This window comes from Astyanax mexicanus, chromosome 25 (genome assembly GCF_023375975.1).
Source record: "Astyanax mexicanus isolate ESR-SI-001 chromosome 25, AstMex3_surface, whole genome shotgun sequence".
Lineage (NCBI taxonomy): Eukaryota > Metazoa > Chordata > Actinopteri > Characiformes > Acestrorhamphidae > Astyanax > Astyanax mexicanus.
In genome coordinates this window covers 10,041,229-10,069,192 of record NC_064432.1, presented here as the reverse complement: position 1 = coordinate 10,069,192, position 27,964 = coordinate 10,041,229, and the positions used below count along the sequence as shown (strand labels likewise).

Below are 27,964 nucleotides of genomic sequence, written 5' to 3'. Positions count from 1 at the left end.
GAGCAAAGTGGAGTGTAGTATGAACGAAGCCTTTTACTCTACAAATATTTGAAACAAACTCTTCTCACGCAGTTTAAATACAAGAAGCATGTTTATTACTGATGATATAAAACAAGATAAGAAACATTTCAAGTACACAGCATTCCTCTTGACCAACACTTAATAGTAGTTAGTTATTAATAATATTCATTTTTCTCATAATAATAATAATCATTATTATTCTTGATAAATAGTAGAGAAAAAAAAGAGAGAGAGAGAGAGAGCAAACAGATCAGTATCAGGAAGAGGTAGAGGTAGAAAAAAGAAAGAGAGAGAGAAAAAAAAGGCCAGAAAAGAGGCGAGGAGAAGAAAGAAGGCCATTATAAAAAAAAAATAGAAAGTAGAAAAAAAAAAGGCGGAGGAGTAGAAAAGAAACATTCGGCACAAAAGATCGAAACACATTTGGTCAGTGTTCAGAACAGTTCAAAAAGAGAAAGAGAAAGAAAGAAAAAGAGAGAGAGAGAGAGAGAGAGAGAGAAAGCATGTGTCACATTCGTAACGGAACGAACTACAGCAGTAGTTTAAAAACAGTACACAAAACACACAAGGAGAAAAAACACGAATAGATCCGAGATCCATGCAAAAAGCTCGCGTCCACGTCCAAGTCCAAGCAGCAGCAGCATCAGCAGCAGCAGCAGCATCACACGCATGCCCCGACCGGCGCACGCGGCGGTAGATCAGCGCATCACTAAGAGAGGGAATCAAGAACCGCAAGAATTCACACGCGACTGGATCACGATTAAAAGACATGTTCCGTAAGAAACCGGCGAATGCAAATATTCAGCGTTAAGACTCTTCAAACTTCGTTTGGCAAACAAACTCCGGAAATGTGCAAGGCTCTTCCTCCTCCGAGCTCCGAACTCGCTTCAATCTCTTCAATCGATTCAGTATTTTCAATCTCTTCAATTGCTTCAATCTCTTCAATTGATTCAATCTCTTCAATTGATTCAATCTCTTCAATCTCTTCAACTGGTTCCATCTCTTCAATTGATTCAATCTCTTCAACTGATTCCATCTCTTCAATTGATTCAATCGCTTCAATCTCTTCAACTGATTCCATCTCTTCAACTGATTCCATCTCTTCAACTGATTCCATCTCTTCAACTGATTCCATCTCTTCAACTGATTCCATCTCTTCAACTGATTCCATCTCTTCAATCGCTTCAATCGCTTCAATCTCTTCAATCTCTTCAATCTCTTCAATCTCTTCAATTGATTCAGTCTTTTCAGTCTTTTCAGTCTTTCCAGTCGATTCAATCTCTTCAATCTCTTCAATCTCTTCAATCTCTTCAATCGATTTCTAGGCTTCGGAGCTGCGGTCGCTTCGTAGGTGAGCGCCACTCGTTTCTAAGCACTAAAATCCAAATTCTTCGGTTCTCCTATTAAATTGTCTTCATTTAAAAAAAAGCTTAAGACTCTTAAGAGTTCCAGAGATCCAGAGTTCCAGAGCTTCCACAAGCTTCCAGAGCTTCCACAAGCTGCCGAGTTCCAGAGTTTCCGAGCTTCAGAAAGGCGACAAAAAGTGCTGGACCGTTCACAGTCCATCAATCAAGTCCATCAATTAATAAAAGTCCACCAAGTGGTTCATTGTTCATTGGTTCATTCATCATCCAGTCATCGTACAGATTGACCACCAAACCGTAAACCAAACCCAACCCAACTCAACCCAACCAAACACAACCCAACATTTGATCAGACTGGAGAACGTTACACAAGTGTTTCACGATGCATTCAATACGTCTGGTCTGATCCGGTCCGATCAGGGTTTCGAACCACCCAGCTTGGTTAGTACTCCCACTGCAAAAGTGCAAAATCTTCATCATACTGTTAAAACTACTCTCAAATAAAGAATAGAAGAGAAGAGAAGAGAAGAGAAGAGGGAGGGGAGGAGAGAAAGAAAGAAAGAAAGAAAGAAAGAAAGAAAGAGAGAGGGGGACAATGTTTGGGAAGGGTCTCAATGTCAGTAAATTTGTGAAGGAAGTTAGGGATAGTTTGGGGGGGAGGATTTAGAGAGAGATAGACAGAAAGAGAGAGATAGAAAGAAAGAGAGAGAGAAAGAGAGAGAGAGTAGTGTTCTTCAGGCCATCTCCATGGGTGAAGCAGCTTCAGGGCGAAGCTTCAGCCTCGTCAACAGCTTCAGTGCGAGACACTCTTCAGCATCACGTCAGCTTCTCAGCTTCGTCAGCAACAGGGTTCAGCTCCGACCAATCAGAGAGGTTTGTCGATGACCGTCACACCTACGCACACAGAAAAATAAAGATTCAATACATTTGAACCAATACTGCACAGTAATGGCACTCTGACCAAAGTTTTTCCAGTATTACTGCGTCACATATACACTCTATATGACAATCACTTCCACTTAAATTGAAAAGCTTTTAAGAGTCTGGGATTGGTGGTTGCCAGGAGAATGGTACTTGTCTGACTGCATTGGGCCAAGAGTAAAATTTGGAGGAGGGAGGATAATTATTTGTATTATTTTGTGTTTTTTTTTTTTTAGGTTAAGTTGGGCTCGACCCTTTAGTTCCAGTAATAGGTCTACTTACTTTTAACGCTTCAGCAAATCAAGAGATTTTAGATTTTAGACAATTTCACGCTCAAAACTTTGCAGGAACAGTTTGGGGACACACCCCTTGGTATGGAAGAATTTGACTGGCCTGCACAGACCAGCTGCTGAATGGTCAAAAAAAAAAAATCCCATAAACACACTTCCAAACCTTGTGGAAATGTATTGGAACAGTGAAGTCAATCTATTCATTTCTGACGTAAACTGAAAACATTTAGGTTTGACATTAAAAGATGAATATGTGACAAAAGAACAACATTTCATCTTTGAAGATATTGTAGCTCCTTCTGTCTGAACCCACCCATTTTTTTTTTATTTGCAAAAGTATTGGAACATGTGACTGTCGGGTGTGATTTGCTGCCCAGGTGTAAACAGGGCTTAATAGCTACATTCAGTTTTAGATTTGGGTTTTATCTGTTTGAATTTTGCAATTATAGTTAGCGGAGTAACCAGTAACATGAAAACCAGAGAGCTATAAGAGTCTATGGGTGAAAAACAAGCAACTGTGAAGCTGAGAAAACGATGGAAAATCAATCAGAACCATTAGAGCACCAGAACAACAGTACGGAATATCCTGAAGAAGAAAGTCGTCACTGGTGTACTAAGTAACAGATTTCGAACAGGTAGGTCAAGGAAAACCACAGCAGTTGATGAATCAGAAACATTGTGAGTTCTGTAAAGAAAAACCCTAAAACTACTGTTAGTGACATCAGCAACAACCTCCAAAGGGCAGGAGTGAAGATATCACAATCTACAGTAATAAACAAAAGTACAGCAAGAAGAATAGAAAGACCACGCCAAGAAGTACATAGACAAAGATTAATCTTAATTTTGAAGAAAGAAAGGATCTGCTCATGATCTCATGATTAGAAACATACCAGCTCATCTGTGAAGCACGGTGGAGGTAGTATCATGTCTTAAGCTTGCATGGCTTACTATGGAACGGGCTTAATAATCTTGGTGGTTTTAGACAGAAGGCGCTACAATATCTTCTAAACTGTGTATCAGATCCAGATGTAAAAACCTGGAAATAAATGTTGAAATGTTGATGTTTAATCTAGAACAGGGGTGTCCAAACCACAGCCCGTTAAGCAGGTTTTTATAATGTGAGATTCAAAGTTTGAACACTAGGTGTCAGAAACGGGCCAAAGAGTCTAAAAGCGGAGAGGGTGCGCAGTTCTAGCGCAGAAAAACGGGCCAAAGAGTCTAAAAGCGGAGAGAGCGCGCAGTTGTAGCTCAGAAAAACGGGCCAAAGAGTCTAAAAGCGGAGAGAGCGCGCAGTTGTAGTACAGAAAAACGGGCCAAAGAGTCTAAAAGCGGAGAGGGTGCTCACTTATAGCGCAGAAAAACGGGCCAAAGAGTCTAAAAGTGGAGAGGGTACGCATTTCTAGCGCAGAAAAACGGGCCAAAGAGTCTAAAAGCGGAGAGAGTGTGCAGTTGTAGTGCAGAAAAACGGGCCAAAGAGTCTAAAAGTTGCTGTAATTAAGGAGTTTAATATTAAGAGACATCACGAAATGAAACATCAATTTGAAAAATCTTAGTTTACACAACACTATCAAAGATAGATAAAGATAGTAAGTCAAGTAAAATGGAGTGTAAATGAAAGTAATCAGGAAAATGTATTATTTAAAGTGGTATATTTCATTATTTGTTTTATTACAGAGTCTGTGGCCCATGACTTCAAATATATTTCTCCTTCTGGCCCCCAACAAAAAAAGTTTGGACACCCCTGATCTAGAATGTTTAATCTAGAATGATCAATGTAGAAACTGACCTGCGTAGCTGCGCCCCGTGCTCATGCAGCTGGGTAATATGGTCCACTTATCCGTGCTGGGGTTATAGAACTCCACCGACGCCAGGTTACACGAGCCGTCATCCCCCCCGATCACATACAGTAGATTACTGACCGCACACACACCTACACACAAACACACACACACATTAAGTTCTGAACGACTGCTCCTGAGCTCCCTCTACAGTTAGGAAGTGGAGCTACAGGACGACTACAGGACAAGCTTTACACATGCATTTCTGGACAAGCTGGGAGGTGCAGAACCGTCACTGAGGTGGTAAGAGTGATATATTAGAGGGTTTTTAAATATGAACTTAAGCCCTATCTGGACTTAGGATTAGCTACTCATTTTCTCTTTTATGGGGGGGTCCTTTATGATTTTATTCCCGTCCGGAACGACCTCTGAGAAAAAAAAAGCGCTTTTCGCTGAACCTCCGGTAATTTTAGTCCCTTCTGGAGTTCCGTCACCTCGCGTTTAATAAAATAGCTATTTGTCCACTGCCGCACACCGTAACTACACTTTGAGCGCGTGTTTCCACGGAGATCCATGTTAAAAACACAACAGTGAGCGGAAATGGAGGAGCTACTGAACGCGAGCGCCACACCCCCGCCAGCCTGCACTCAGAGCGCGTTTAAACAATCCGTGCCCGAGCACGCTCACGTCAGCACTCACTGCTCATTGGGCTTGCCAATGTTGTGCCGAATTCAGCACCCCCGCCATGAAAAGCACCCTCTCTCGGGAGCTTGTACGCACCGTCTTCTTGATATAAGCGATATATATTCCGATTTAATTTGCTTATTCAAATACATAGTGACCAAAGTTGGGGTTATCTCATTAATGGTTACCTACATAGCTGTATACCATATGGGACTGTAGTCTGCACATTTACCATGTTAAAACAAGCTAGCTAATATCGCCCTGGTAAAGGAGGAGTATACAGGAGTTTCAGTTTAGTTCTCCAGCAGTATTAGCATTAGCTGCTAACCGTGCTAGCCATTCGGCCGTTCAGAGGCAAGTATTATCAGCCTGTAGTCTGCTTCTAACCCCAGATAGCACTGCTGGAGCATCATTAGCATTACTCGCTAAGCGCTAGCCTTTTGGCCGTTCAGAGTTGAGCATTATCAACCTCTAGCCTGCTGCTAACCCCTGCTAGCACTGCTGGAGCAGCATTAGCTTTACCCACTAAGCGCTAGCCTTTTGGCTGTTCAGAGGTATTATCGGCCTGTAGTCTGCTGCTAACCCCGGCTAGCACTGCTGGAGCATCATTAGCATTACTCGCTAAGCGCTAGCCTTTTGGCTGGTTAGAGGTGAGCATTATCAAACTCTAGCCTGCTGCTAACCCCTGTTAGCCCTGCTGGAGCAGCACTAGCTTTACCCACTAAGCGCTAGCCTTTTGGCTGTTCAGAGGTGAGTATTGTCGGCCTGTAGTCTGCTGCTAACCCGGCTAGCACTGCTGGAGCAGATTTAGCATAATCCGCTAAGCGCTAGCCTTTAGGCTCTTCAGGTGAGTATTATCGGCCTGTAGTCTGCTGCTATCCCCGGCTAGCATTGTTGGAGCAGCATTAGCTTTACCCACTAAGCACTAGCCTTTTGGCCGTTCAGAGGTGAGTATTGTTGGAGCAGCATTAGCATTAGCCGCTAACCACGCCAGCTTTTTCGACATACAGAGTTAAGTATTATCGGCCCATAACCTTTTTCTAACCCTGGCTAGCACTGTTGGAGCTGTATTAGCATTACTGGCTAACAGTGCTGCCATTTGGCTGGTCAGAGGTGAGTATTATCGGCCTGTAGTCTGCGTATTTACCATGTTAAAACAAGCTAATATCGCCCAGGCGCACTCAGGGTTCCTCAGTGTAGCGCTGTCGAGGAGCGGTTAGCCGTTAATGCTAATACTCCAGCTCCAGTGAGTACAGCCTTAAAGAAGTGTAGTTTATTTATTTACCCACTTAATTTAGCATAAGCTAAGCTAACCAAATCTCAAAAACAAAGTTATTGAAAAGGTTCCTTGGGTTCACCTGCATTCCGACGGCACATGTTCATATCGGCCACCTGCTTCCACGTGTTGGAGGCGGGGTCATACACCTCACAGCTCTTCCTGACCAATGGGCCGTCGTGTCCTCCCATGGCGTACAGCAGGCCTTTCAGTACCCCCACACCTGTCCGTCAAACACATTCACAGTGTAGCGTTACACAACAAACGGGCACTCACGAGTAGTGTGTATATCTGTGTGTGTGTGTGTGTGCGAGACCTGCTCCACTGCGGCGGGTGCCCATCTCCGCTATGTACGTCCACTCATTGGAGTTGGGGTTATACGCCTCCACAGTACTCAAACACTGACGCGTCGCTCCGTCATATCCTCCAACAGCGTACAGTATACCTGCACACATATACATATATATCAACAAAGGTGTGTTACATTATAAACCCATAAACAACTTTTTTTTTATTAGTAATAATTAATTTGTACGTGTCACTGTGTCAGAATTTCATGATGAACAAACTAAAAAAAATGCAGGACTTTAACTGCGATTTTTCCAACACTATAGCTCTGGCTGCATGTTTAGGGTCATTGTCTTGTCGGAAGGTCTCAAGTCTTTTGCAGCCTCCAACAGTGAGGTTTTCTTCTAGGATTGCCCTGTATTTATTTATCTCCATCCATCTTCCCATCAATTCTGACCAGCTTCCCAAGAAAAAAAAAAAATAAATAAATAAAAAAGCACCCCCACAGCACAATGATGCTTCCACCACCACGTTTCACAGTGGTGTATGGATGGTGTGTTCTAATTAAGTGATTTCTGAAGGTAATTGTTTGCGCTGGATTTTATTGAGGGGTCTTACAATTACGGTGGGCTGAATACCTTTGCACGTCACACTTTTCAGACTTTTATTTAACAAACATTTCGCAATTTAAGGTGCACGTAAAAGCATTAGCTTGCTAGCCATAGCTATTTCATCATTCAGAGGTGAGTATTATCGGCCTGCAGCCTGCTGCTAAACCTGGCTAGCACTGATGGAGCAGCATTAGCATTACCCGCTAACCACGTTAAGCCTGCATGTTTATAGTGTTAAAAAAAGCTACGTGGGACAAACCGCTAGCTAATATTGCCCTGGCTTACACAGTGTAGCGATGAAGGGCGACATTAGACACTAAATCCAGCGCAAGTTTGACTTTAATATATATATATATATATATATATATATATATATATATATATATATATATATATATATATATATATATATTTTTTTTTTTTTTTTTTTAAAGAATTACAGTTTTGTTTTCTTAGCTTAGCTTAGCCCTATAGGCTGAATTAGAAGGAAAACAATTAGAAGGAGCAACACACCTGTTCCTTACTAGTGTCGCATAATGTGCCTTATAATCTGATGCACTTTACATATATAAAAATAGAACAGAAAATAGATGTTCATTGATAGTGTACCTTATAATCCGGTCTGCCTTTTAGTGCAAACAATACAGTCATTTCAATAAATAATTGAAATCGATGCATAATTTTCATTCCATTTCACAGTCATGTGCTACTTTGTGTTGATTATCAGCTAAAATCTCAATGAAATACATACAAGTTTGTGGTTTTAAGATGACAAAATGACAAAAATGAGTTCAAGGGCTATGAATACTTTTGCTATATATTATTTATATAGTCCTAGGGATGCAACGGTACAGTGTGGCCATGGTTCGGTTCACATCGCGGTTCTTGGTCCACGGTATCAGTTCGGTTTCGATATATATCAATATTAAAGCTTAGATTTTTTGCCCATTAAATAGTCTGTGACATAGGCATCTGTTTTTTTTTTTATAATGCTATTTTTATTTTATACAACGTTCTTGCGTGATAATCACAATATAACCAAGGAACCAAGTATTATCATTAACGAAAACGAACTAAATAACAAAAACTGAAAGTAAAAAAAAAAAAAAAATCGTTACCTGAAACTAATAAAAACGGTAATTAAAAGAAAAAAATGTAACTAACTGGAAATGTATTGGGAGTTTATAAAACTAACTTAAACGAACTGAAATTACTGACAGAATACACTTCGTTTTTGTGTTTGTTAATTTATTTATAAGCGCTGTTTCCACTCCAGCAGTTTTACAGTGGGCGATGTTGTGCCGAATCTGCTCGTGAAGCGGAGTCAGATTCTGCAGGAAGTCAGATTCGGCACAACAGCGGCAGCGCGTGGCGCCTCGCGGTCCGCGGTGTTAGTTCTTATGTATAAAGCTCGTGCTAGCTGCTAAATAACAACAGAAAACCCTGAGGAAGCTGCAGAATGAGATTAGAATATGAGCGCGAGGGAGATAAAAGCAGTGAAACAGGAGATACAGTACCTGTTGTGAGTAGCTCATACACCAGAACACCCCACGCGAAGGATAAACTGTTTAATCTCTCTCTCTCTCTCTCTCTCTCTCATAGTTGATAATTTTGGTGAAAATTGGGGAAACCTGTAAAGTTTATTGAGTTTTTGAGTTTGTTTGTGTTTCTCAGATTGATCTCTCTGATATGATGTGTATAAACTAATAAAAACTAGCAAACTTACTCTAAAAAACAATTAAAACTAACTGAATTGGAGAAAGTTTATGGTTGTGTGGAGAAGGAGGAGCACTCACTGCAACCACCAACTGCCGACACCCCCCATACAGCACGCGCTGAGCAGCCCCTCCCCCTGGCCATTCAGTATCAAAGCGTTCGTTCGCTCTGTTAGCGCGCGCACTGGAATACCGCGGTCCATCTGGGTGTATCGAACCGAACAGGCCAAACCGAACTGTTGCATCCCTATAAAGCACTATGAGTGACTATGACGCTCACCTGCAACTACGCCCACTCCCACGCTGCTGCGCCGTGTGTTCATGGGAGCTACATGGAACCATTCGTTGGTCTTGGCGTTGTACGCTTCCACTGTAGCCAAACCTGAAGAACGGTTAATTACACAACACTCAATTATACAAAACCCAGAGCGATATGACCAAAAACTAAAAACTCATAAAACTCATAAGAACTATTGCTATATACTGTACAATAGGATACGATACGATGACACCATAACTAAGTATAATATTATCTGGTATTAGTATTTGTTTGTAAAAGCAAAAATAAAATAGTTAATATATATTTAAATAGTACATAGTAAACAGTGTATATCTCATTAACTGCACTGGATTGTCTAGTTTGCGCCTTTCATAACGACATTTCTACAAAATAATTTCCACAAGACTTTATAAAATATATAAAGACTTTTAATGACGTTCAATGTTTTGCCTGATTTTTTGTAAAGCTGCTTTGTAACAACACCAGTTGTAAAAAGCGCTATACAAATGCATTTTATTTATTTTCCTACATTATAGTTTTTTTTTTTTTCTGGAGTGGTCCTGATGAGTGCCCGTTTCATCCTTATAATGTTGTTGATGGTCTTTATGGCAATTGCACTTGATGATACTTTCAAAGCCCTTAAAATTATTTTTCGGTTCTTTTTCGGATTGACTGATCTTCATTTCTTAAAGTCCTTTTTGTTTCTTTACTTTACTTAGTTAAGTAGTTCTTGCCATAATTACTCAAATATTATGGGCTATTCATGCTCTCAAACACATTAAGAGACAAGAAATTCTTAAAGTAATGAACTCTTGATGAGCTCAGCACAGCTGTTAACTGAAAGCTGAACATTCCAGGTGACTCCACCTCATAAAACTGACTGAGAAAATGCTAAGCAAGAAGTGCAAAACTGCCTCTCTCAGCAAAACAATCTAAAATATAAAACATATTCTGGTTTATTTAACGCATATTTTTTTGGTTTATTAAATAAATTTCATATGTTTTTCTTCATAGTTTGGATGAGTTTAGTATTAATCTACAATGTAGAACATTTTAAATAATGAAAAAAAAAAAAAAAAAAAAAAAAAGGTAGAACATTACCTGTGCTACCGTCAAATCCGCCCACGGCGTAGAGCAGCCCGTTCAGAACGGAGGCCCCTAGTGTTGACCTGCGGTCCTGCATGCTGCTCACGCAGCACCACTCGTCCTTTACAGGGTCGTACGCATCCACCGTCCTCACCCGCAGAGAGCCGTTAAACCCCCCTACAGCATACACTACACCACCCATGTACACCACACCTACACCCAAACACACACAGAAGGTCCTGATGAGTGCCAGTTCAATCATAACGTTTTTGTGAATGCAATTGAGGATACTTTAAAAGTTCTTGAAATTTTTCAATATGACTGAACCAAGCTTCATGTGATCACAGAGAAGAATGCGCGTACCTGCTCGACATCGTCTGGATGGTAATTCGGCCACCTGGAACCATCGCTCTTCTTCAAAGTCATAACACTCCACACTGCGGATGGCTTTGGGAGCCTGCCCCCCTACAACCACCATCACCTGCACAACACAACACAACAAGATAACCATAAACATCACAGGGTATCGCAATAGATCAAACCTCTACAGTACGTCCCCTTAGATTGACCTGTCCATCAGTAGAACAGTGTATTAACAACTTGGTGATTATTATTATCACTTTATTATCACTCCGAAAACACCATCCTCACTGTGAAACATGGTGGTGTTAACATCGTGCTATAGGGATGCTTTTTTTCAGCAGGGGCAGATTTGAGAAGATGCTCAGAGTTGAAGGGAAAAAGGATGGAGCTAAATACAAACATGGCAATTCTGGAAGCAATTGGGATTTTTTGGGACCTCATGGATGAGTTTTCCATGCCCTTTTTGAGTAATTTCGCTTGGCCAATCACTCCTGGCAAGATTTACCAATGTTCCATGTTTTCTCCGTTTGTGAATAATAGCTCTCACTTTGGTCCAATGGAGTCGCAAAGCCTTAGAAATTTTCAACCTTTTCTAGACTAATATCTCAGTGAATTTATCCTGTTTTCTCTTTTTTTGTTGAGTTTCTTTAGATCTGGGTGTAATTTGTTGCTTTTTGAGATCTTTTATCTGCTTCTCGATTCCACAGGTCTGGCAGTAATCAGGCCTGGTTGTGGCTAATAGTGAAATTGAACTCAGCTTTCCAAAAAAATGTGGTTGAAATCAAAGTTAATTAGGGCTGGGGCGACGCGTCGACATAATCGACGTCATCGATTACAAAAATACATCGATTTGCATAACGTGCGTCGGCGCGTCGTAAACATGGCGGCGCCTGTGGAGAGCATTAGAGGTTAGATCGGGCCCAAAAATTCCAACTGGCTGTTTTCGGGCTGTTTTAATGAGCGAAATATGATCAGAATTATGTTAATTAACACGGTAACATAGAAGCATAGAACTATTATTTAATTAAAATGATTTTTAAGAACAGCTAAACACAGTTCTGCAAGTCAAACGCGGAGGAGTTCACGTGCGAGAGACACAGAGAGAGAGAGAGAGAGAGAGAGAGAGAGAGAGAGAGACACAGAGAGAGAGAGAGAGAGAGAGAGAGAGATTTGCTTGTTCTGGTGAGAGCTACTCACAGGTGAAGGTTCTCTTTGATCTCCTCGTGCTCATATTCTAGTCCCATTCATAATTCTGCAGCTCCCTCAGTGTTTTCTGCCGTATTTTGCGGCTAGCGCGAGCGCTTACAACTGACACCGCGGACCGCGAGGTGCCGCCGCGTTTGTGCCGAATCCGACTCTCTGCTGAATCTGACTCCCGCTTCGCGGACAGAATCGGCACAACACCCCCGCTGTAGAACTGCGGTAGTGAAAACAGAGCTTATAAATAAATTAGTTTAGTTTCACTTTCAGTTTTCGTTATTTTTTTTTTTTAATAAAAATATAATTAAAAAACAGACGCCTACATCTCGGACTATTTTCTGGAGCCCGGGTCGGATTTACGGGCGGGCCTCGGGTCATGTCGGGTTCGGGCAGAGAATCTAAGCTCTAGAGAGCTTGGACTCCGGAGAGCAATCTCCAGCTACAAAAAAACGCCAGCGGGCATCTAAAGTTTGGGAGCATTTCACGCAAAAGGGCAACAATGTGGTCCTCTGCCATACGTGCAAAAGGAGCACTTGAAGCGCAAACATCCAGGAGCACTATGTCAACAGGGTCACACAGTAAGTTACCGTTTACATCAGGGTCTCCGCGGGTGTCCTTAAAAAGGCTGTCTACCAAAGGTTTTAAACCTGCCACAGGCAGAAATTATACATTTTTGGTTTATATTTGTGCATGGCATTTCGCAGTTTCCAGAAACAGTAGCATTATTCATAAGTTCAGGTGTTTAGCTAAGCTAGCTGCCTTAAGTTATTTTAGCTAGCGCCGTCGGCGCTGCGGTGTCACACCGTTTTCTGTCACCGTCGGAATTATCTGTTACCGTCGCTCACGGTTATGAGCGTTCATTGGCAAAACGGAAGCTTTCTATACCTACACCTTACCCTCAGCCCTAAACTGAACCGTTTTGGCCAGTCGGGGTAAACATTAGAAACGAACACGTTTCGAATCGGCCAGTGCACCGGTCTGCTGAGAACTACCTGCCAGTGGTCACAAAATCTAGCGGTCACAGAAAACAGTGCAACACACGGTTGTGGTGTATGGGAGCTTATCCATTTTTAGCGTTATAGATCTAAACAACGTGCTGTACATGTAAGTGATTATAAGTGTGGGGTTTGGTTTAGTAGGCTTGTGTTGTTGTTGTTGTTGTTGTTGTTATTATATATAAATATAGTAATTTATCGTTTGCTTTAAAACGTAAAATAATTATTTAAATATGTTTCTCAATGAATAGATTAGTCGACTAATCGAAAATAATCGTTAGAATAATCGTTTAAAAAATAATCGTTAGGGACAGCCCTAAAGTTAATTCATGAGTGGGGGGTTACTAATAAATGAAATATTAATATAAAATCATCTGTATTTGTATTTACACTCCCTCACCTTCGGGTAGCTGATGGGTGTGCGCACCCTGGTGCGGACGGTCTTCATCGTGGAGCGCTGTTCTGCTGGCAGCAAGTGGTATTTCATGGCTTCAATCAGGTAGTCTTTACAGGCACTGCTGTTCTTTACCAACGATTCCTCTTCTACCCTCTGCAAAGTCAAACAGAGTCACAGTGTTATATCATAGTCCTATTACTTAAAACTGATCACATCAATTAAATCATTCAGCCAATCAGAGAAGAGAGAACAGTGTCCTTAGCATGATGAAGGATTACCCAATTAGTTTGGTTTCATCTTTCTTTAAAATTCACAGATAAAATGTTTCTGTAGACTGTTCGATTAAATAAATGGATTGACCTCACTGTTCCAATACTTTTGGAGGGGACTATATATATATTTCAAAACCATTGTGAGGACCTAATTTCTTTAAAGGCATAGCAAATGTCGAAAATGGGGGAGAAAGCCCTTCAAAATTGTGGGGACCTCAAAAATGTCCTCACAATTGTGTGAACTGACGGTCCTCATAAGGTCAACAAAACCAACGTATACACACACACACACACCTGTACGAGATACTCCCTGGAGAGCAGAGGCAGGCGCACGTGTTCCATCAGATGGGCCATATGTTCTTGTCGCACGTCCTTATCGTGCTTGACCCAGGCGATGACCGCCTCGAACACCTATAAACACAAACATATACATACACATATATAGACACTTATAATATGCTCACAAAAAATATTCTACTACATTTTGAAACATTGCTTTGAGGATCTGATTGAATTCGGTGACAAAATCAGCATCTGTAACGTATCTAAAGCAACATGCCAGACATCTCGGAGTGACATGGAGTTGTAGAGGTTCCTAATGGAGTCCAGTCATAATCCCATCCATCCAGCTCCAATATTCTCACAAAGTGTTTGCTAATATAGCTAATAATGTAGCTAGCTAATATCGCCCTGGCTTACCGGAACACTCTGGGTTCCTCAGTGTAGCGTGTTCTGGTGGTATATATTTACCGCTAAAGCTAGCAGTTAGCCTCTAATGCTAATGCTGCTGCACTCAGCCTTAGTAGAAACCTGGAAATCTAAGTTTACTGTAAACAGACGGAAGCGCTTTACTCAACCAAATAAACAGTTTTCAGGAAAAAAATCTGTGTAGATTAACATCCAGCACTCGTTTAACTTTAAAAGAAAATATATATTTTTTAAGAACTTCAGTTTTGCTTATTTAGATTAGCTTTACTTAACTTAAGTTACCCACCCACCACCACCCGGCGGCAAGACCTGCTGAATTAGAAAAGAAAGGAAACAAGGAAGGAAACGCCCCTGTTCCTTACTAGTGTTGCATAATGAGCTTTACAATCCGAAAACGCGGTAACGTTGGGTTACACCACAAACGCCGGCAACACCACAAAGATAACTGACTTCAACTGACTTCTTTTGGGAAGGAACTATTTTTTTGACAATGCAGGTATACAGTACAATTTTGTGTTTGTGTACGTGGGCGTGCCATACCTTCTCCTCAGATGTTATCGTGAGCTTGTCACTAGCGATGAGGCTGCACACCTGATCCATTCCCAGGTTGAGGAACTCCTCGCACTGCACCACCTCCGAAAAGTGCTGCTCTGTGTACAGAAAAAAAAGCAAGAAAGAGAATTTGACGACTGACTGAATACTAAAAAATGTTTAAATATTCTACTATAATCAAGGGTCTCAAACTCGCGGGATGATGGATGATGACGGATGGATGATGACGGATGACGGGACATTCTACAGGGTTCGTACACGTTTTAGCCAATAAATTTCCATGATTTTTTTTCCTGACTTTTCCATGCCTTCAAATTTTGAAACATCAGTGCAGTCATGGACGACAAAACTATAGTTAAAACGGATAATATTAGGACTACAATTAACCAGATAAAATGTTGACATGCCAATTTTAAAAAGAAAATGTGTGTCAGGTCCTGAGAGCTCCATTGTGTCAGACTAAATTACTGAATTAACTCTGAGATGATGTATTTGTTAACTCAAAATAGATTGTCTCGATCCATAAACTGAAACACAAAAGATTGGTAGACCAAAATTCCATGACTTTTCCAAAACTTGTTGGGTATTTTTATTTTTACAAAACTTATCCAGGCCTGGAAATTGCTATTTTTGAATTCAATGACTTTTCCAGGTTTTTCATGACCATACGAACCCTGAATCCATTTCTAAAGTTACACTGCAGAAGGGATAAATACCTGCGTAAGTGTTGGCGAGGTTGAGGAGGTCGGAGCAGGCGTGGAGGTCGGCGAAGGCGCGGATGCCGAGGCAGTTGGTGGGGTGGAGCTGTGTGGACAGAAACTCACAGCATGCTCTCTTCACCTCCTGAAGCTGCAGCAGACCAGCAGCAGGCAACAGCACCTACACATATATAAAACACACACATATGAAAACACATATAAAAACAACCCTATACCAGAGACTGTAAAAAAAAAAAAAGATGGACGCCGTGTCGCTGTTCCCATTCATTCAATGAAAATGAAGGCAAAATCTTCCGCCATGTTGGCGATCCTGAAACCCGATTCTGCGCAGTAGAGACCAGAGGAGGGAGAAAGACTGTGGAGAGACAGCCTACTCATTTAAATAACCCCGCCCTAAGGGCTCCCTCCACAGAGCTCACACAGTCTATAGTCCCGCCCATACAGTCATTGTTCTTTCGTTTACTTACAGTAAGCTAAGGTTTTCCCAAATTCCACTAAGGCTGGGATGCAGCAGCATTAGCGTTAGCATTAGTAGCTAACCGCTAGTAAATGCCACCCAACAACGCGGTACACTGAGGAATACTGTAAAGTGTTCCAGTAAAGCCAGGGTGACATTAGCTAGCGGTTCGTCCCCGCTTGTTTTAACACGGTAAACACGCAGACTACAGGCTGATTAAACTCACCTCTGGATGGCAAAAAAGCTAGTGCTTAGCACAGTTAGCAGCTAGCAGCTAATGGTACTGCTGCTCCAGCAGTGTTAGCCGGGATTAGCAGCAGGCTACCGTTTCTATAATACTCATTTCTGAATGGCAAAAGAGCTTGCGCTTAGCGTGATTAGCTGCTAATGCTAATGCTGCTCCAGTCTCTGTGCTGGAGAAACTTCACTAAAAACTCCTGTATAGCGCTGTACCTTAGCGGAGTGGCTTTACTAAATCTTAATAGCTGTTTTAATCTTAAAACCTTATTTTATCTGTGAAACGTGGTGGCGGTAGTATCATGGGTTAGGCATGATCTGCCGCTTTGGGTTTAGAACGACTTGCCTCCACTGATGGAACAATGAATTCTGAATTATATCAGAGAATTCTGAAGGAAAATGTCAAGACATCTGTCCATAAACAGAAAATGGTTAAAGTGGTATTAAAATATCTATACATATATTTTAGAAGGCCCTAGAAAAAAACGTCAGGCAGCAGATGTCCGCATGAATATTCATGTGTATTAGCTCACAGCGACGCAGAGGTGTCGCACGGCAAGAGTACAGATACAAGATCATCTCCAGTGAACGATGGAAGTTATGAAGTTGCAGATAAACATTTTTTTTCAGGGTCAAATGCATGCTAAACTGTACAGTACTGATTAGCACCGTTACCATCATCATCTACAGTACTTCTCTTAGGTCTCAACTGATACTAAAAACAACACACACACACATACATACATATATAAATATATATAAATATAAATATATATATATATATATATATATATATATATATATATATATATATATATATATATTAGGGGTGTGCCATATCGTATCGTACACGATAATATCGCCAACTTTTTTGAATATCGTGAACGATATTATATCCTGAAATATCGCACTGTTCTTATTTCCCATTATATATTTACTAGAGACAGAATATATCTGTCCAGTATCATTCATTTTACTTCAGTTCTGGATATATGGAGATATTTGGAGTGCATTATTAGTATCATGACATTCTGGATCATTGACTTCTGTTACAATCTAAAAATAAATTCTAGTATTTTTTAAATATTTCAGTTAAAGGTGTGCCATGTCATATCGTATGCAATATTAAAATTTAATTTTCATTTTGTTGCAGTAGTGTATTTATGTTTTAATTGAATGTTTCGTCATATCGCCAAGAATATCGTTATCGCATAAATACCATGAAATATTGTGATATTACTTTAGGGCCATATCGCCCACCTCTAACATATATATAAATATATAAAGTTTATTGTAAATAAAAGGAAGCGCTTCACTGACTTAACTTAATTTACTTAACTTAACTTAGCTTTACAAGTCTCGCTGCTGGGTGCTGAATTAGAAGGAAAATATGACGACACCCTTTTTCCTTACTAGTGTCGCCTTATAATGCAAGAAATACAGTAGTTACTTTTCTCGTGAAGTGAACCTGTAAAACTGCAGTGTTAAATTCGATGTGGTCAAATAATGTGGGGGCACCTAACTTTTGTTCTGGTGCACCTAAGAAAAGTGCAACCGGTGCAAGAAGTCGGAACTCGGCAACATATCACAAATATAAATGATTCAATATATATCGCAATACCAACATTTCGTCCCACACCTAATCATCATGACATAAACAGGACCCAAGCAGGTTTGCATTACCTGTACGTTCTCCTCAGTGACCTGTATCTCGGCAGTGTAAACATAGTCGATCAGCATCCCTAGAGTCCATCCGTCTATCTCCTTTATCCTCACCTTCTTCTGTCTGCTCTCGCTCATCTCTCCTACACACGCACATATATTATCAACACATACGGAACATAAGCAACAAGGACAACACCGCTTTTCTTGGAGTAACTGTCTCTAACGACCAGATCAAACTTTTTAACGCGACTTCATAGGATTTGATTGCCTTCAGAAACTAAAGGTTTCACTAGTGAGGTCGCTCTTCATCTCCGACTTATGCCATCCGTAAGTATTGGATAGAGTATGCAAGGCAATATATTGTGATACTATATGCATTATACTGCAACAGTATAGGCAACATAATATACTGCGATACTCTAGTGTTGCAATGTATTACCTTACAGGAAGTATCGCAATATATTTTATGTATATATTGTATATATGTATATATCATATATATGTATATATATATATATATATATATATATATATATATATATATATATGTATGTGTATATAAATATATATATATATATATATATATATATATATATATATATATAGTATCACAATATATTCTCCTGCATATAGTGTTGCAATAAATGCCTTTCATACAGTGTCACAATATACTACATTCAAGGCAACATATTGAACCACTACATGCAAGGGAATATATTGTGATACTATAGTGTTGCAATATATGCCTTAAAATAGTCTAGTATCGCAATATATTCCATTGCATAAAGTGCTGCATAGTATCGCAATATACTATATGCAAAGCTATATATTGCAACACTACATGTAAGGCAATATGTTGTGATACTACAGTGTATGCAATGTATTACCTTGCATAGAGTATTGCAATATATTCCCTTGCACGTAGTGTTAAAATATATTGCCTTTCAAATAGTGTTGGAATACTTTGCCTTACACATAATGTTGCAATAAATTGCCTTAGATAGTATCGCAATATATTCCCTTAAATATAGCGTTGCAATAAACTGAATTGCATATAGTATCGTTGTATATTGCCTTGCATATAGTATCACAATATATTCCCTTGCATATAATACTATAAGCAATTAAATATATTACAAGGCAATATGTTACGATACTATAGTGTTGCAATATATTGCCTAGATATAGCGTTGCAATGTATTACCTTACATAAAGTATTGTAATATCTTGCATTGCATATAGTGCTGCAATATATTACCTTGCATATAGTATCGCAATATATTCCCTTGCATACAGTGTAGCAATATACTATATGTAAGGAAGTATATTACGGCACTATACACAAGGTAATACATTGCGATACTGTATACAAATCAATATACTGCAACTGTTTAAATCAAAACTCTCATAGTATAGAAAACACACTAATATATTTAATACAACCCGAGTTTAAAAAAAAAAAGTTGATTTTTTTATGCCAATCAGAACAGCGGGATCTAAAATTTCCATAAATAAAAAAAAAATCAGCAATTAATACTGTGTTCCTAAGAATTGATACAGTATTGCAAAACAAAATATCATGATTTGATATGATTTATCGATATTTTTTATTATACATTTTATATATTATTATATATATTTTATCATGCAGCCCTATACGCAACACATACGGTACCAGTCAAAAGTTTGGACACACCTCTACTTTTCATTCAATGTGTTTTCTTTCTTTTATTATGATTTTTGCATATATTGAAAATGTAATATTGAAGACTATATTAAACTCTACAGGAACAAGTGGAATTATTCTATTAACAAATACTCCAGATTGTGAAGGAGAAACGTTTTATTTTATACTTTATCATGATTATGCATTTCCATGTGTGTCACTTCATTTTTATATTAATCTACAATGTAGAAAATCAATTAAATAAAGAAAGTGTCCAAACTGTGCGTGTATCCTCACCTATAAACAAGGCATGTTATTGCAATATATAGCATTGCATATAGCATTGCAATATATTCCCTTGCATATCGTGTTGCCCTTGTATATGCCTTGCATATAGTATCACAATGTATTCCCATGCATATAGTGTCACAATAAACTATATGCAAGGCAATATATTGCAACACTACATGCAAGGTAATATATTGCCTTTGATATAGTGTTGCAATGTATTACCTTTAGTATAGTAGTGCAATAAATTATCTTGCATAAAGTATCGTAATATATTGCCTTGCATATTGTGTTGCAATATATTGCCTTGCACATAGTATTGCAAAATATTTCCCTGCATATTGTTTTGCAAAATACTGCCTTGCATATATTGTGTTGCAATATACTATATGCAAGGCAATGTATTGCAATACTTTATGCAAGGCAATAAATTGCAACGCTATATGCAAGGCAATATATTGCCTTGATATAGTACTGCAATTTTTTTTCATCTACAATGTAGAAAGTCAATTAAATAAAGAAAGTGTGTATAAACTTTTGTGTGTGTGTGTGTGTGTGTGTGTGTGTGAGACCTCACCTGTAAACATGGCATGGAAATAGGGGCTCCCAGCAGCCAGAACAACTCTGTGTGCTGCGATCTCTACATCCTCTGCAACGATGGTCACGTCACACAACACACTTTGACTGAAAGCAAGCACACAAAAAAAACAAAAAAAAAACTTATTTATACAGACATTCAGAAAAAAAAATGCAGAGCTTTCAGACCTCAAATAATGCAAAGAAAACAAGTTCATATTCATAAAGTTTTAAGAGTTCAGAAATCAATATTTGGTGGAATAACCCTGGTTTTTAATCACAGTTCTCCTCCACTAGTCTTACACACTGCTTTTGGATAACTTTATGCCTTTACTCCTGGCGTAAAAAGAACAATTTGTGATCTTAGAATATTATATAACTCTTTTGGCAGTGTGGGCAGTGTGCCAAGTCCTGCTGGAAAATAAAATTCGCATCTCTCAAGTTGTGAGACTTTAGACTTGATAATAGAACACAGTGGATCAACACCAGCAGATGACAGACATGACTCTCCAAACCATCACTGATCATCAGTAAATTTTACATTTCATTTAAAAATCAAGGGAGCAGAGTCTGGAGGAAGAGTGGAGAGACACACAGTCCAATCTGCTTGAGGTCTAGTGTGAAGCTTCCACCAATCAGTGATGGTTTGGAGATCCATTTCACCACGGATACCATAGCAACACTATAGCCACCACCAAAGCCATACCTTTGCAACTGCTAAAGCGATACCTTTGCAACAACGTAGCAACACCATAACATCCACAACAGATAGCATGGTAACACCACAGCAACCACTACAGACACTATAGCAACATCTTAGCTTTTATCTAGCAACACCATAGCTATCACTACAGATAACATCGCAACACCTTAGCAACCACCTAGCAATAATTTATCAACTACCACTGATACCATAGCAACTACCACAAACACCATAGCAACACCTTTGCAACCACCTAGCAACTACTTTCCAACACCATAACAACCACTAAAGATATCATGGCAACACCTTTGCAACACCATAACAACCACAACAGATACCATGGCCCAAAACACTTTAAAAACCACTGCAGATATCATATCAATAGCTTAGCAATCATCTAGACACTATAGAAACTAGGGCTGCAGCTATCGATTCTTTTTGTAATCGGGTACTCTACTGAAAAATCGATTCGATTAATCGAGTAATCGGATAAAACATTTTTTTTGTTAAAGAGCAATTAAAAAGGAATTTTACTCAATAATGAATGACCAATTGGTTTCCTTTTTTAGATAAGTTATATTTTTAAATTCACAACATTTCCAAATTGCAAATACAAATAAATAAAACACAATAAATAAATAAATACCACAATAAAAAAAAAATTAATTACATTACTTTCACATTTGGATTTCTTGTAAATAACAAATATAGGGTATAAATCAATAAAAAAGGCATAAACATCGTCTTTGTGTTGTGCATCTTAGCTTCTGAGACGTTGTCAGTTCTGCCAGTGTTGGATCAATGTGCTGCATTCTTTTACCACCAAGCCGCTTCTCCAAAATATATCAGGACCTGTGCAATAATTGTGACACACAAGTATTACAAATGTTGCTTTTTTCTTTATTTATATGTTGGACTATTTGGGTCTAATTACATCACTAAGACTAATAACTCTAATAATAAGTTCATGGCCGTGCATTTATTAAGATTGACACCTATCGCATTGGGGCACATTAGACACTAGTGGTAATCAATATTTTACCCAATAAATAAGAGACACACTTCCTTATATGAACAACAGTGTTCATACTTTTTTGTCTCACTGGCCAAATGTACTCTTAGATGAAGAAATCAAGCATTTAGTTTCCAGCCAAAGTAACTTCAGTTTAGCTAACTTTTAACATTTTTATTGTTTATATTCTGAACTCCACAGCGCTGTGTTTACTGTTTACATAAAGCCTGTATGAACTCTGTTCTAATAAACTAACCACACATTATAGACAGTGCTTCTATTAATTCACACTCCAAAACGCTGTCGTTTTGTTATTAATTCACATTAATGTTAATCTCATTGATTTATTATAAGTTATATTTACCTGCTCTCTCGGCGTCCTCGCGTCTCGGGTGTCCTCGGCTCAGATGGTGCAGCATTAAAACGCGCTGTTTTGGCACTGCACCGAGTACAGGTCACAGTTCGAACATAAAATGCTTTTATTCCTTTAAAATCGCTGTTTTCTCTCGCCACTTCCATTTTTGCCGCTGCTCAAACCTCCGTCTCCTTGTTCCCGGGCAGGGTGACGTAACCCTGAGCGCGTTGTCAAAATAAAAGTCGCGAAAATACCGCGCACTGAGTTTATTAATTAAATAAACGATTACTTGAGGCACAGAAAATTAATCGATCAATTTTGTGAATCGAGTTACTCGATTTACTGGAGTAATCGTTTCACCCCTAATAGAAACTACTACAGATACCATAAAAACACCTTAGCAAGCATCTAGAAAGACCATAACAACCACAACAGATGCCATGGCGACAGCTTAGCAACCACCTAGCAACATCATAACAATCACAACCGATACCACGGCAACACCTTAGCAACTATTTAGCAACACCACAGCGGCCACTACAGATACCATTTACCAACACCTTAGCAACCACCACAGATACCATATAAACAGCTTAGCAAGCATCTAGCAACACTATAGCAACCACCACAGATACCATATAAACAGCTTAGCAAGCATCTAGCAACACTATAGCATCCACCACAGATACCATATCAACAGCTTAACAACCATCTAGCAACACTATAGAAACTAATACAGATATCATAGCAACACCTTAGCAAGCATCAAGAAAGACCATAACAATCACAACAGATACCATGGCAACAACTTAGCAGCCATCTAGCAACACCATAACAACCACTGCAGATACAATCTACAAACACCATAGCAACCACTTACAACAGCTTAGCAACCATCTAGAAACACTATAGCAACCACTACAGATAACATAGCAACACCTTAGCAATCAACTAGCAACACCATAACAACCACAACAGATACCATGGCGACAGCTTAGCAGCCATCTAGCAACACCATAACAACCACTGCAGATACAATCTACCAACACCATAGCAACCACTACAGATACCATAGCAACTAGCTAGCAACACCACAGCAACCACCACAGATACCTTATCAACAGCTTAGCAACCATCTAGAAACACTATAGCAACCACTACAGATAACATAGCAACACCTTAGCAATCAACTAGCAACACCATAACAACCACAACAGATACCATGGCGACAGCTTAGCAGCCATCTAGCAGCACACTCACCTGCGCAGTTCGTTCATGATCCTGAAGGCCTTCCTCATGTGCCGCGGGTTAATGGTGACTGCACTCTGCTTCTCACACACATCGTCCTTCAGCTCCACAGCTTTATGGTGGCAAAGTTTAGTGCATCTGTAAAAAACACACAGCGGAGACAGAATTACACTCTGACCAATGAACACTCAGTAATGGAAGTCACTAAAGACACGCCCATCACACCAGAAACCTGTCAGTCTTCATCAGAGAGAGAGAGAGGCGAGTGTAAATATAGAAAAATCATATTTTTAGATTTATAGAGAGAGTACAAACCATGTCAAAAATTCTAGATGAACGGACCAATAGAAATTCCCCAAAACGACCTGAAATAAACTCTTTATACACTGACTTTCATGGAAGGCTAAGAAGGTTTTCTCTCTCACCTGTAAAGTTGCTGTTGTGGAGATACATGTTAACAGATACCATAGCAACAGCATAGGAAACAGCTAGCAATTACTTAGCAACACCATAGCAACTACTACAGATATCATAGGGAAACCCAATAGCAACCATTGCAGATAGCATAGCAGCACCTTAGCAACCACTACAGATAGCAGAGCAACACCTTAGCAACCACCTAGCAACACCAAGCATCAAAAAGTTTGAAAGAAATACGATGTACCGTAGACGTGTGCCATATTGCACGGTTCGTAATTATCTGGCAAATCATTTGACACAATAAAAAAAAATTAAAAACTCAACATATCGTGATTAATAGTGCTATTATTTTGTATTTGTTTTGCTATATACTGTATATACTTGCGCTACTTTATTTTTGTTGATTTTTTTGTAACACTTATCATTTTTAAAAATACCCTGAAATACCGCAATATTATTTTAGGGCCATTTTGTTCACCCCTAGAGTAGTTACAAAATATAATTAAATATAGTGATATAATATTTTTCACCATATCGCCTAGCTCTATCCGTGTGGGTGTGTGTGATTATGTAAACCACAGTCGACGGCTTTTATACTGTTAATATTGGCATCAGAATTATACCATATCGACTGTAATTAAGAAATATATATTGTGATGTATAATAGTTTTTAGCTATATCACACAGCCCTGTTCTGAGAGCATCTGAGGATCAGCAGTCTGACAGACGCTGTGTGTTTATATATGTGTTTATATATGGTGACACAGACATCTGGTCTGATCTGCTGCCCTGAGAGCACCGACATGACGAACACTGAACATCTGTCAGGATGACACAACCAGCAAGCCCAGCAGCACAGGCCAGTCAGCTAGATAAACACATCTGTCTTAGTCTTAGTGAGGTCTTCCTACTGACCTCAGTTCAGTAACTACCACATCTGTGTTCTAGACCCATTACTTTAAGCCCATGACCACCTGAAACCCACCTGAAACCCACCTAGCTAGCCAATGTCCTATCTTTGGTAGCACAGGGATGTTTTGGCTGTGATGTCCAATACGAAAGATGGGACCTAGTAGGGATGGTCACAGAACTTAGAGCCTATAACCACCTGGAACCCACCTAAGTCATGTTCTAGCCATGTGGCCGGGATTTCCAATGATACGATAGGACCTAGTAATGGGTGTTTAAGTACTTAGAGCCTACATCCACCTGGAACCCACCCAAACCCATGATCTAACCCACATGAGACTATTGGCTTCAATGTCTAAAACTAAGATGGGACCTAAGTCAGTCCCAGTGCTTGGAACCCATAACCACCTGGAACCCACCAGGAACCCACCTAGTTCATGTTCTAGCTATGTGACTCCCTTATGAGCCTGTTGGCTGGGATGTCCAATACTAAAATGTGAGCCATGTGAGATTAGGCCAACTTGGTTCTAGTCCCAGTACTTGGAGCCCATAACCACCTGGAAACTACCTAGCCCATGTTCTAGCTATGCGACTCCCTTATGAGCCTGTTGGCTGAGATGCTCAATAATAATTTGGAACCCATGTGAGATTAAGGTGGTCAGTGGTATTGATTAAGCACATTTGAAAAGCACGATTGGTGGAATTTCCAACACTAATATGGGACCTATGTGCGATTAAGGGGTGCTGTAGTTATGATAGTGCCACTCCTAGACCCAGTACTTGAGCCTATGCCCACCTGGAACCCATCTAAAACCCACCTAGCTAGCCCATGTTCTACCCTTGGAAGCATAAGAGCCTGTTGGCTGGATTGTCCAATACTAAAATAGGACTTGGGGATGGTGGTTTCAGTAATTAGAGCCTATAACCACCTGGAACACACCCAGCCCATGTTCTAGCTTTGTGACGACCATATGACTATTGGCTGGAATGTGCAAAACTAAGATGGGATCTATGTTAGTCCCAGTTCTTAGAGCTTATAACCACCTGGAACCCACATGTGTCTGTTGGTTACTATGTCAAATCCTATAATAGAACCCTTGTCAGTCCCAGTACTTAGAGCCTATACGCACCTGGGTGTGGAACCCACTTATACCATGTTCCAGACAATGTGACACCCATATGGTCTGTGGTGTTGATGTGGCCATTTGGAAAGCCCACCTGGTTCCAGTCCATGTATCTAAAACTCACGCCCACCTGGATCTACCTGGAACCCACATAGTCAATGTTGCAGCATGTGTCACCCACACAAGCCTGTTGGCTGGGATCACCAAAACTAAGATGGGACCCATGTCAGAATAAGGTGAACTGTAGTAATGATGGTCCCAGCCCCAAGTCTTAGAGCCCATACCCACCTGGATGTACCTGGAACCCATCTGAAACACACCTAGCCCATGTTCTAGCTATGTGACACCCACATGAACAGGTTTGTTGGGATGCTCAATACTAAGATGAGACCTAGTAATGATGGTCCCAGTCTTTAGAGCCTATTACCACTTGGAACCCAACTGGAACCCATCTAGCCCATGTTCTAGCCATGTGACACCCACATGAGCCTGATGGCTGGGGTGTCTAATACTTAAGTATGTCAGATTAAGGTGGACTGTAGTAATGATGGTCCCAATCCCAGGTCTTAGAGCCTATACCTACCTGGAACCTACCTAGAATCCAAATAGCCAAAGTTCTAGCATGTGACACCCACGTGAACATGTTGACCATGACAACCAGCAGACAGTCAGACACAGACAGACAGTGTGTGTGTGTATATATGTGTGTGTGTGTGTGTCTTTACATGTGAGTTACATATATATACACATATACATATACACACTATTATATATTAATATAAATAATGTGTGTGTGTACAAATGTGTGTTAGTATATATGTGTAAAGTAGGTCTTACAGGGGCTGTAGCTCCATATATATGTGTGTGTATATATGTATAGGAGCTCTTACAGGGGCTGTATCTCCACGTATATGTGTGTATTTATATGTGTGTATACATGTATATATGTGTGTATATGGGAACTCTTACAGGAGCTGTATCTCCATGTATATGTGTGTATTTATACGTGTGTAAATATGTATAGGAGCTCTTACAGGGGCTATATCTCCATGTATGTGTTTGTGTGTGTGTGTATATATATATATATATATATATATATATATATATATATATATATATATATATATATATATGTGTGTGTGTGTATATATGTGTGTATATGGTAGCTCTTACAGGAGCTGTATCTCCATGTACATGTTTGTGTGTGTATATATATATATATATATATATATATATATATATATATATATATATGTGTGTGTGTGTGTATATGGGAGCTCTTACAGGGGCTGTATCTCCATGGCGGTGGGGGTGTTGGGGCAGGCCGCGGCTCCGGACACCATCAGCTCCGCTCCATCCTCAGCTCCGCTCGGTTCAGTCCGCAGCGGCTCCCCGGGAGAGGCGCCGCTAGTGCAGCCGGACAGCAGCAGCCATGTCCCCGCAGAGCCCGCGGTAAACTCCCGGCCCCCCGCTCTCACTCACCCAGCCTCTCACTCACTCACTGAGTCCTGTATTCACCTCTATAAACCCCCTCAGAGCAGCTCAGGGGGAGAAAACACGGAACCTCCAGCACACACTCTCACACACACTAATTTACATACACACACTCATATACACACACACACACACACACACACACACACACACACACACTGCTTTTACCCACCAGCAGACCCGCACCACAGCTCCCCCACAGTCAGGGAGGACCTTCAGCATAAAAAAAAACATACATATATATATATATATATATATATATCAAAAATATATGGCCCATTCCACCAAATTAA

The 27,964-nt window shown here is 39.9% G+C and overlaps 1 protein-coding gene across 8 annotated transcripts; it reads right to left on the bottom strand.

Moving 5' to 3' along the window:
• Positions 1 to 72: 72 nt before the first annotated feature.
• Positions 73 to 27,809, bottom strand: klhl2 (kelch-like family member 2). 8 transcript variants are annotated; one of them, XM_049472366.1, is made up of 16 exons: positions 27,462 to 27,809; positions 23,737 to 23,862; positions 20,408 to 20,514; positions 17,895 to 18,016; positions 15,515 to 15,677; positions 14,787 to 14,896; positions 13,833 to 13,949; positions 13,270 to 13,419; positions 10,675 to 10,792; positions 10,327 to 10,524; positions 9,226 to 9,327; positions 6,648 to 6,776; positions 6,414 to 6,554; positions 4,380 to 4,523; positions 1,046 to 2,276; positions 73 to 1,000 (listed from the first exon to the last, which is right to left on the bottom strand). In XM_049472366.1, exons 1-15 carry the CDS (start codon positions 27,518 to 27,520, stop codon positions 2,248 to 2,250), a joined length of 1,815 nt encoding a protein of 604 aa, XP_049328323.1. In that variant the 5' UTR covers positions 27,521 to 27,809; the 3' UTR covers positions 73 to 1,000; positions 1,046 to 2,247. The 8 variants fall into 8 exon arrangements, with proteins under 8 accessions (XP_049328323.1, XP_049328324.1, XP_049328325.1 ...); XM_049472367.1 differs by having other exon boundaries at positions 1,091 to 2,276; XM_049472368.1 differs by having other exon boundaries at positions 1,109 to 2,276.
• Positions 27,810 to 27,964: the final 155 nt, after the last annotated feature.